The sequence below is a fragment of the Rhinoderma darwinii genome, chromosome 4 (genome assembly GCF_050947455.1).
Source record: "Rhinoderma darwinii isolate aRhiDar2 chromosome 4, aRhiDar2.hap1, whole genome shotgun sequence".
Lineage (NCBI taxonomy): Eukaryota > Metazoa > Chordata > Amphibia > Anura > Rhinodermatidae > Rhinoderma > Rhinoderma darwinii.
Window position 1 is genome coordinate 274705171 of NC_134690.1, and position 11998 is coordinate 274717168.

At 50.4% G+C, this 11998-nt stretch overlaps 1 protein-coding gene across 3 annotated transcripts in view; it reads right to left on the reverse strand.

The window, feature by feature from the left end:
• The window catches only part of LOC142761124 (ribosomal protein S6 kinase alpha-2), a 372393-nt gene extending 368722 nt beyond the window's left edge, over positions 1-3671 (reverse strand). For all 3 annotated transcript variants that reach the window (XM_075864316.1, XM_075864315.1, XM_075864314.1), the window contains exon 1: positions 3325-3671. In XM_075864316.1, coding sequence (XP_075720431.1) covers positions 3325-3423 — 99 coding nt within the window. In that variant the 5' untranslated portion in view covers positions 3424-3671. The remainder of the gene's footprint in view (positions 1-3324) is intronic.
• Between the last annotated feature and the right edge of the window lie 8327 nt (positions 3672-11998).

The following is an 11998-nucleotide window of genomic DNA, read 5'->3' on the forward strand; positions in this document are numbered from 1 at the left end:
TCTCTACATTTACTAAATGTACTGAATTTTTGTCTACCTGTAGTACATGTACTATACTGCTATCTACTTCTACTACATGTACTATACTGCTATCTACTTCTACTACATGTACTGTACTGCTTTCTACCTGTACTACATGTACTGTACTGCTCTCTACCTGTTCCATATGTACTTTTTTTGTATTCTCTACCTGTACTGCATGTACTGTACTGCTCTCTTCTTGTACTACATGTACTATACGGTTCTCTCAATCTGCACTACATGTACTGCACTTCTCTCTACCTGTATTGCATGTACTGTACTACTGTCTACCTTAGCTTGCTCTCTACCTGTACTGAAAGTACTGTACTGTTCTCCAGGGCCAGCCTTAGGGGTATGCGACCTGTTAGTGTGCACAGGGATCAACAGCCACCCCGCATGTAGGGGACGCCACTGGGCAGGAAGTTTGAGCTCTATATCCTCTGCTTCTCATTACAAACACAGAGGAAACAAGAGTAGAGGCAGCAAGAGAAAAGGAAGCTTCGCCCACAGCCCACTCCTCCAAGAAACCTGTGAGCATGTGAGCAAGGAGAGATGGTAAGTGCCTGTGTGTGACTATATGTCTCTGTGTGTATGTGAGTGTGTCTGTGTGGGTATAGTTAACAGAGTGTGTTGTCTGTGGTGTTACATAGGACTGCAGGCAACACCTACTACATTTTTCATACTCAGAGAGTTATCACTGTGTGTTATCTGTGGTGTTACATAGGACTGCAGGTAACACTAATAAGTTTTCTGTACTCAGTGAGTTATCACTGTGTGTTATCTGTAATGTTACATAGGACTGCAGGTAACATCTACTACATTATATGTACTCAGAGAGTTATCGCTGTGTCTCATCTGTGGTGTTATATAGGACTGCAGGCAACACCTACTACATTATCTGTACTCGGAGAGTTATCACTGTGTGTTATCTGTGGTGCTACATCTGTCTGCAGGTAATATCTAATACATTACCTGTACTTAGAGAGCTATCATTGTGTGTTACCAGTGGTGTTACATAGGACTGCAGGTAATATCTACTACATTAACTGTACTCCTGTGTTATCATTGGTGTTACATAGAGCTGCAGGTAATACCTACTACATTATCTGTACTGGGTATATGTGTGCCTGTGTGGGTATATATGGGTGTGTGTGTGTGTGTGTGTGTGTGTGTCTGTGTGTGTGTGTGTGTGTGTGTGTGTGTGTGTGTATATATACTTATGTATTTTTATATGTTCCAGTTTGTATGTATATATTTGCCTGTGTCTAAATGTGTGCCTTTATGTATTTGTATATGTTCCAGCATGTATGTATATGTGTGTGTGTGTGTGTGTGTATGTGTGTGTGTGTGTGTGTGTGTATGTGTGTGTGTATGTGTGTGTGTGTGTGTGTGTGTGTGTGTGTTTGTATGTCTATATATTTACCTATGTGTATGTATGTGTATGTATATTTGCCTGTATGTATATTTGCCTGTATGTTTAAATATTCCTGTATGTATGTACAGTATATCTGTACCAGCATGTGCCTGTCTATATATGTGGTTAATTTTTGGTTTGTGGAGGGCAGCAGTAGAGAGTCCCACACAGGGTGCCATCCAACCTAAGGCCGGACCTGCTGCTCTCTTTCCATAGAAAATGTACTGTATGTACTATACTGCTCTTTACCTGTATCAGGATGAGCTGCTGTTTTGGATATCAGGTGAGTGTGGCTCTATTTTATGTTTATTGTACAATGTCTGTACTACACAGGACCCTGAATAAGCTAGTGTGCTTATTTTTTTCAATCTTCATTTATTTTATTTTTTTTCATTTCGGACTGACATTTTGGAGACTTTGGAACCGAAATAAATTTTTCATTTTTTCATAGAGTTTCTCAAATTATAATATTTTTCAGTTATGATGGTCATCCTATAACAATTTAATATTGTAAATTGAGGAACCACTGCATTCAATTGAATTTAATGAGTGATCATGTAGTGAGTATTATGCTGTTTTGCAAGGAGTAGCAGGTATATACTGATTCATCTGCACAAATATAATTATCCATCTTACATAATGATATCATTCTAGAAGATTTTGAAAGAGGCTAATCAATTTTAGACAATTCTTGTAGGGTATATTCAACTAATGGGTGAGTCCTTGTTTCTACTTTCTCCATAGTAAACTACAGAGCCACATTATGCTTTGATTTCATGGAAAGTGAGCATAGAGATGCCAGAGACGGGAATGGATGGCAGGTGTAGGAGCGACCTCAACATCTACAAGCACTTCAAGTGAATATACAGTAAGACGCATAGTATGCTTAGTAGATTTTTAACACAGTATAAATTTGGTAGCACTGTGCCTGTGGAGAATCATGTTCACAGCAAAATAGTGTAAATTAGAATGAGTTTGCACTAACAACAAAAAGATGCAGCATTGTTAATGGTATGCTACAGTTTTGTAACAGGTATGAATATATTAATATCTCAGCTCTGCTGGGAATATTGTTCATTAAATGAGGCAATTTAAAACCAGCCGAAGAAGATTAGTGAGATATTTTAGTATTTGGTTACAACATCCATCAAAACAAAAATAAATACCGTAAAAAAAAATATTCATACATATATATAAAATTCAACTGTAGTAACAATTCTATATATCAATTAAGTGCATCAATTTATTTAAGAAAATTAGGTAGTTCTTGTCCAAGTGAATTTTTGTATGTATGTTAAATTTGTATCATATTTACACAAGAGGCGTAATAATTTGTTATTTTTGAGCTATCCTTTTAAAGCCAAATGATAGGAAGGTAGATGTTGAAGTACATTTGACTCTCCATCTGCAGCTGAGACTGTAAGTGCATTCTTGTAAATAAATGATTACTTACAGTAATGATCTCCTGCTGTCTTTCCTGCCCCTAGCCACTGTATTCACATGAAGTATTAAATTATATATGTTTCAAATACACGTCATTTACAATCTTCAGCGATCAGCTCAAATAAATGTTTCATTTTTAACTTTGTAATTCCTTGTTTAACAATGTACAGCGCTACGGTAGAAGGTCGTGATTGATAAGTCTATGATAATTGCTAATTGATCGTTACAATAATGCACAATAAATGCATTTTTTTCAGCCACAAGTCCAGATTTTTACCAGTCATCCTTTTATACTGTACAATTCTATAAGTTATTTGCAAGGTTCAATCACAAATAATCAGGGCAGTGTAGTTGAAAAAATTGTCAACTTCTTAGGCAAGTTTAAAAAGCGACCATTCGTTCCTAGCACTGCAGCACCCACATCTCAGTTCACAATGTGTTCTTACCTCATATCTGCTAAAGCTGGAAGTCTTTGTTCTGGGTTTCTTGTGCAGATATACAGAGAAAAACCTTCTAACTGTGAACTTCCTCACATTCTGTTCCATCCTCCAGTATAATGTGACAGGCAGATGAATTGTATATATTTAGACGGTTATTCAGTAGGGTAAGCCCAGGTGAGCATTTTTCAAGAGCTTCTTTACAATTCACAGAAAATTTCTCTATAGGGTTCAGGTTGTTTTGTTGCTGTATTTGGTCTCACATGATATCGTTCTTCTTTTCTGTTTATATCATTATTGAAATCTGAACTCTATTTCTGCTTCCTCACTAGTTGTGAGCCGTGCATCCAATCAGGCTTGGCTCTCTTCACATGCAGAATTGGCACAGATGACAAGCCACTCACACAGCAGGTTTCTAAATAAACCTTTGTTGATTGGAGAAATAGACCTTTTGCATAGAGAGCAATGATTTGACACTGTGATTGGATCACTTGCTTCCCTGAGATTAACTTGACTTTGTAAGTTATATTTATTGAAGTACCATAAACTTGTTTTAAATTGAAAATTTCATATACGTGCTATTATCATTTTGTTGGACATTTCAAGGATCCAAAACTATTCTTAACTATTGCGTGTGTACATGGATTTTTCTTGTTTTAGCAAAGTCACGTACGTTCTTTATTTTCTTGGAAGATAGATAACTTAACTTGAACTAGACCACTGGCAGGAGTTGCTCTCTTTAAACAGGTTTTCAGGAACCAATTAATCCAATCCTGTTAAAGTAAATATGTCAAACCAAATCTTTTTGCAATGTACTTGCATTTGAATAGTTGTCCCTAGCGGTGTATCTCATCTTCTATCATGTGATGCCTTGTTAACCTGAAATCCTCCTGAAATCCTAACTTCTGCCTCAGCCCTGTACATGAGCTCTAACTTCCGTTTTCCGTCTGTCTGAGTGTACGGTCACTGTGATAAGGGATTGTACCATGTACTCTCACTCCTCCTATTCAGAGCATGCGTGGTTGATACACACTCAGTGTTCAACACTCATGCTCTATTCCAGGGGTCGGCAACCTCCGGTACCTGTGCCACAGATGGCACGTGGGGCCTTGATCTCTGGCATGCTCTCCAGTGCCGTTGTATTCAGCGGCGCTGAACACAGGGAGAGACACAGAGGCAGAGTGGATAGACAAAGTGGCAGAGTGGGGAGACATTAGCAGAGCGGGGAGACAGTAGCAGAGCAGGGAGACTCAGGGGCTTAGTGTGGAGATACAGGGGGAGAGTGGGGAGACACAGTGGCAGAGCAGGGAGACTTGGGCAAAGCGGGGAGACACTGGGGCAGAGCAGGGAGACATTAGCAGAGCGGGGAGACAGTAGCAGAGCAGGGAGACTCAGGGGCTTTGTAGGGAGATACAGGGGGAGAGTGGGGAGACACAGTGGCAGAGTGGGGAGACACAGGGGCAGAGCGGAGAGACACAGGGGCAGAGCGGAGAGACACAGTGGCAGAGCGGAGACACCGTGGCAGAGCGGAGAGACACCGTGGCAAAGCGGAGAGACATCGTGGCAGAGCGGAGAGACACCATGGCAGAGCGGAAAGACACCGTGACAGAGCGGGGGGACACAGGGCCATAGCGGGGAGACACAGGGGCAGAGCAGGAAAACACAGGGGCAGAGTGGGTAGAGCGGAAAGACACAGGGGCAGAGTGGGGAGACACAGTGGCAGAGCGGAGAGACACAGGGGCAGAGCGGAGAGACACAGGAGCAGAGCGGAGAGACACAGGAGTAGAGCGGAAAGACACAGGAGCAGAGCGGAGAGACACAGGGGCAGAGCGGAGAGACACAGGGGCAGAGCGGAGAGATACAGGGGCAAAGCGGAGAGACACAGGGCAGAGCGGGGAAACACAGTGGCAGAGCGGGGAAACACAGTGGCAGAGCGGGGAGACACAGGGCCATAGCGGGGAGACAGAGGGGCAGAGCAGGAAAACACAGGGGCAGAGTGGGTAGAGCGGGGAGACACAGTGGCAGAGTGGGGAGACACAGGGGCAGAGCAGAGAAACATAGTAGCAGAGCAGAGAGACACAGGGGCAGAGCGGAGAGACAGGGGTAGAGTGGAGAGACACAGTGGCAGAGCTGGGAGACACAGGGGCAGAGCAGAGAAACACAGGGGCAGAGCGGAGAGACACAGGGGCAGAGTGGAGAGACACAGGGGCAGAGCGGAGAGACACAGGGGCAGAGCGGGGCGACACAGTGGCAGAGCGGGGAGACACAGTGGCAGAGCGGGAAACACAGTGGCAGAGCGGGGAAACACAGTGGCAGAGCGGGGAAACACAGTGGCAGAGCGGAAAGACACAGGGCAGAGCGGGGAGACACAGTGGCAGAGCGGGAAACACAGTGGCAGAGCGGGGAAACACAGTGGCAGAGCGGGGAAACACAGTGGCAGAGCGGAAAGACACAGAGCATAGCGGGGAAACACAGTGGCAGAGCGGGGAGACAGAGGGTCAGAGCAGGAAAACACAGGGGCAGAGTGGGTAGAGCGGGGAGACACAGGGGCAGAGTGGGGAGACACAGGGGCAGAGCAGAGAAACATGGTAGCAGAGCAGAGAGACACAGGGGCAGAGCGGAGAGACCGGGGTAGAGTGGAGAGACACAGTGGCAGAGCTGGGAGACACAGGGGCAGAGCGGGAGACACAGTGGCAGAGCGGGGAGACACAGTGGCAGAGCGGAGAGACACAGGGGCAGAGCGGAAAGACACAGGGCAGAGCGGGGAAACACAGTGGCAGAGCGGGGAGACACAGGGCCATAGCGGGGAGACAGGGGGTCAGAGCAGGAAAACACAGGGGCAGAGTGGGTAGAGCGGGGAGACACAGGGGCAGAGTGGGGAGACACAGGGGCAGAGCAGAGAAACATAGTAGCAGAGCAGAGAGACACAGGGGCAGAGAGGAGAGACAGGGGTAGAGTGGAGAGACACAGTGGCAGAGCTGGGAGACACAGGGGCAGAGCAGAGAAACACAGGGGCAGAGCGGAGAGACACAGGGGCAGAGTGGAGAGACACAGGGGCAGAGCGGAGAGACACAGGGGCAGAGCGGGGCGACACAGTGGCAGAGCGGGGAGACACAGTGGCAGAGCGGGAAACACAGTGGCAGAGCGGGGAAACACAGTGGCAGAGCGGGGAAACACAGTGGCAGAGCGGAAAGACACAGGGCAGAGCGGGGAAACACAGTGGCAGAGCGGGGAGACACAGGGCCATAGCGGGGAGACAGAGGGTCAGAGCAGGAAAACACAGGGGCAGAGTGGGTAGAGCGGGGAGACACAGGGGCAGAGTGGGGAGACACAGGGGCAGAGCAGAGAAACATAGTAGCAGAGCAGAGAGACACAGGGGCAGAGCGGAGAGACCGGGGTAGAGTGGAGAGACACAGTGGCAGAGCTGGGAGACACAGGGGCAGAGCGGGAGACACAGTGGCAGAGCGTGGAGACACAGTGGCAGAGCGGAGAGACACAGGGGCAGAGCGGAAAGACACAGGGCAGAGCGGGGAAACACAGTGGCAGAGCGGGGAGACACAGGGCCATAGCGGGGAGACAGGGGGTCAGAGCAGGAAAACACAGGGGCAGAGTGGGTAGAGCGGGGAGACACAGGGGCAGAGTGGGGAGACACAGGGGCAGAGCAGAGAAACATAGTAGCAGAGTAGAGAGACACAGGGGCAGAGAGGAGAGACCGGGGTAGAGTGGAGAGACACAGTGGCAGAGCTGGGAGACACAGGGGCAGAGCAGAGAAACACAGGGGCAGAGCGGAGAGACACAGGGGCAGAGCGGAGAGACACAGGGGCAGAGCGGAGAGACACAGTGGCAGAGCGGGGAAACACAGTGGCAGAGCGGGGAAACACAGTGGCAGAGCGGGGAAACACAGTGGCAGAGCGGGGAAACACAGTGGCAGAGCGGGGAAACATAGTGGCAGAGCGGGGAGACACAGTGGCAGAGCAGGGAGACACAGTGGCAGAGCGGGAAGACACAGTGGCAGAGCGGGGAGACACAGCGGCAGAGCGGGGAGACACAGCAGCAGAGCGGAGAGACACAGTGGCAGAGCGGGGAGACACAGTGGCAGAGCGGAGAGACAAAGTGGCAGAGCATAGAGACACAGGGGCAGAGCGGAGAGACACAGGGGTAGAGCGGAGAGACAGGGGCAGAGCGGAGAGACACAGGGGCAGAGCGGAGAGACACAGGGCAGAGCGGGGAAACACAGTGGCAGAGCGGGGAGACACAGGGCCATAGCGGGGAGACAGAGGGTCAGAGCAGGAAAACACAGGGGCAGAGTGGGTAGAGCGGGGAGACACAGGGGCAGAGTGGGGAGACACAGGGGCAGAGCAGAGAAACATAGTAGCAGAGCAGAGAGACACAGGGGCAGAGCGGAGAGACAGGGGTAGAGTGGAGAGACACAGTGGCAGAGCTGGGAGACACAGGGGCAGAGCAGAGAAAAACAGGGGCAGAGCGGAGAGACACAGGGGCAGAGCGGAGAGACACAGGGGCAGAGCGGAGAGACACAGGGGCAGAGCGGGGAGACACAGTGGCAGAACGGGGAGACAGTGGCAGAGGGGGGGAAACACAGTGGCAGAGCGGGGAAACACAGTGGCAGTGCGGAGAAACACAGTGGCAGAACGGGGAAACACAGTGGCAGAGCGGGGAAACACAGTGGCAGAGCGGGGAGACACAGTGGCAGAGCGGGGAGACATAGTGGCAGAGCGGGGAGACACAGGGGCAGAGCGGGGAGACACAGTGGCAGAGCGGGGAGACAGTGGCAGAGCAGAGAGACACAGTGGCAGAGCGGGGAGACAGTGGCAGAGCGGAGAGACACAGTGGCAGAGCGGGGAGACACAGTGGCAGAGCGGGGAGACACAGTGGCAGAGCGGGGAGACACAGTGGCAGAGCGGGCAGACACAGTGGCAGAGCGGAGAGACACAGTGGCAGAGCGGGGAGACAGTGGCAGAGCGGAGAGACACAGGGGCAGAGCGGAGAGACACAGGGGCAGAGCGGAGAGACACAGGGGCAGAGCGGAGACACAGGGGCAGAGCGGAGAGACACAGGGGCAGAGCGGAGAGACACAGGGGCAGAGCGGAGAGACACAGGGGCAGAGCGGAGAGACACAGGGGCAGAGCGGGGAAACACAGTGGCAGAGCGGGGAGACACAGGGCCATAGCGGGGAGACAGAGGGGCAGAGCAGGAAAACACAGGGGCAGAGTGGGTAGAGCGGGGAGACACAGGGGCAGAGTGGGGAGACACAGGGGCAGAGCAGAGAAACATAGTGGCAGAGCAGAGAGACGCAAGGGCAGAGCGGAGAGACAGGGGCAGTGTGAAGAGACACAGTGGCAGAGCTGGGAGACACAGGGGCAGAGCAGAGAATCATAGTGGCAGAGCGGAGAGACACATGGGCAGAGCGGAGAGACACAGGGGCAGAGCGGAGAGACACAGGGGCAGAGCGGGGAGACACAGTGGCAGAGCGGGGAGACACAGTGGCAGAGCGGGGAGACACAGTGGCAGAGCAGGGAAACACAGTGGCAGAGCGGGGAAACACAGTGGCAGAGCGGGGAAACACAGTGGCAAAGCGGGGAGACACTGTGGCAGAGCGGGGAGACACAGTGGCAGAGCGGGGAGACACAGTGGCAGAGCGGAGAGACACAGTGGCAGAGCGGGGAGACAGTGGCAGAGCGGAGAGACACAGGGGCAGAGCGGAGAGACACAGGGGCAGAGCGTAGAGACACAGGGGCAGAGCGGAGAGACAGGGGCAGAGCGGAGAGACACAGGGGCAGAGCGGAGAGACACAGGGGCAGAGCGGAGAGACACAGGGGCAGAGCGGAGAGACACAGGGGCAGAGCGGAGAGACACAGGGGCAGAGCGGAGAGACACAGGGGCAGAGCGGAGAGACACAGGGCCATAGCGGGGAGACAGAGGGGCAGAGCAGGAAAACACAGGGGCAGAGTGGGTAGAGCGGGGAGACAAAGGGGCAGAGTGGGGAGACACAGGGGCAGAGCAGAGAAACATAGTGGCAGAGCAGAGAGACACAGGGGCAGAGCGGAGAGACAGGGGCAGTGTGGAGAGACACAGTGGCAGAGCTGGGAGACACAGGGGCAGAGCAGAGAAACATAGTGGCAGAGCGGAGAGACACAGGGGCAGAGTGGAGAGACACAGGGGCAGAGCGGAGAGACACAGGGGCAGAGCGGGGAGACACAGTGGCAGAGCGGGGAGACACAGTGGCAGAGCGGGGAGACACAGTGGCAGAGCAGGGAAACACAGTGGCAGAGCGGGGAGACAGTGGCAGAGCGGGGAGACACAGTGGCAGAGCGGGGAGACACAGTGGCAGAGCGGGGAGACACAGTGGCAGAGCGGGGAGACACGATGGCAGAGCGGAGAGACACAGTGGCAGAGCGGAGAGACACAGTGGCAGAGCGGAGAGACACAGTGGCAGAGCGGAGAGACACATCGGCAGAGCGGAGAGACACAGGGCAGAGCGGAGAGACACGGGGCAGAGTGGCGCTTCCTTAGGAGAGCATACTGAGTACTTCAACTTTGTTTTTTGTTTTTATCGGCACACCATACAAAAAATGTTGCCGACACATGGAGTAGTGACATAGGGACTAGAGGGAAAGTAGGTGTGAAAAAGATAGATGAAGGAGGGGTTTGGGGATTATCTGCAGTGGGGAGAAACTACTAGGGGAGGAAATATTGGCGCTTTGATTCATGGCGCGTAAAAAAAATGACCGTCTGCACAGTACATCGTAAAACCCATTCAAATGAATGGGCAGATGTTTGCCGACGCTTTCAAGCAGTATTTTCGGCCGTAATTCCAGGCGTACAACGCTTGATTTACGTCCGTGTTTAGCAGACAGATAATCAGGGACAGGTTGTAGTGTAAGGCAGAGACATAGTTACACAGAGGTCTTAATTCACAACAGGAAACGGCCGGTCACAGCAAAATAGCGATGTAAACAAACTGGAAAATAACCTCAGGGAGCGTAGAATGTAGATACGTCTGTGCTTTGACAGTTAACCGCCGCGTGGCGCTACACCGCAGCGGCGGTTAACTGTGCAGGGCGTCTGCCCTGCATTCCCCGTTGCCGATCAGCGGCCTATCGCCGCTGATTTCGGCAGTTAACCCCTTAATTTGAACGCCTCAATTAAGGTGTTTAGCGCCGATCGGCAGCCCCCATGTGAAATCGGGTTGCCATGTACAGAAGCCTATGAGGAGCCTATGAGTCGTAGGCTTCCTGTCAGTGTGACTGTCACGTTACAATGACAGTTGGAATGCATTACACTACGTGTGTAGTCAGGGCCGATTCTAGCTTTTCTGCTGCCTGAGGCGAAAATGGAAATGGCGCCCAGCCCCCCCCCCCCCCCGGCACACAAAAAAAAAAAAAATTGTAAGTAAGAAATAACTTGTAAAACGAAACCAAAAAGTTAAAGCTGTGTGAACAAAAAAATACATTAGGGCCTGTTCACATCACCGTTCGCTTCCGTTCCGAGGTTCTGTCGGGTGAACCCCGCAACGGAAAGTGAAAGTGACAGCACAGCTTCCGTTTCAGTCACCATTGATCTCAATGTTGATGGAAACATCACTAATGGCTTCCGTTCGTCACCATTCCGGCTGGTTTCCGGTTTTCCGACGGAATCAATAGCGGAGTCGACTACGGAACGGAACGGAATCGAACGGTGATGTGAACAGGCCCTTATTGAACATCATTGTTATAAACTGCAAGGTCTCATAATGCTACAGGCAATTGTGTAGTATATATCCCTATATTGCCCCAGCTATAAATACTAGTAAAATGACCAGGGCAACGTGTATCCAAAATTCAAACACAAAAATGAAAGAACAATGTCAGTGTTCAAACTTGTGTCAGGGCTCCTTTAATGGCTCTTTACAGTCAGTATAGTAACACATGTGGCACTTTACAGTCAGTATAGTAACACATGCGGCACTTTACAGTCCGTATAGTAACGCATGCGGCACTTTACAGTCAGTATAGTAACGCATGCGGCACTTTACAGTCAGTATAGTAACGCATGCGGCACTTTACAGTCAGTATAGTAACGCATGCGGCACTTTACAGTCAGTATAGTAACGCATGCGGCACTTTACAGTCAGTATAGTAACGCATGCGGCACTTTACAGTCAGTATAGTAACGCATGCGGCACTTTACAGTCAGTATAGTAACGCACGCTGCACTTTACAGTCAGTATAGTAAGGCACGCTGCACTTTACAGTCAGTATAGTAACGCACGCTGCACTTTACAGTCAGTATAGTAACGCATGAGGCACTTTACAGTCAGTATAGTAACGCATGCTGCACTTTACAGTCAGTATAGTAACGCACGCGGCACTTTACAGTCAGTATAGTAACGCACGCTGCACTTTACAGTCAGTATAGTAACGCACGCTGCTCTTTACAGTCAGTATAGTAACGCACGCTGCACTTTACAGTCAGTATAGTAACGCACGCTGCACTTTACAGTCAGTATAGTAACGCACGCGGCACTTTACAGTCAGTATAGTAACACATGCGGCACTTTACAGTCAGTATAGTAACACACGCGGCACTTTACAGTCAGTATAGTAACACATGCGGCACTTTACAGTCAGTATAGTAACACATGCGGCACTTTACAGTCAGTATAGTAACACATGCGGCACTTTAC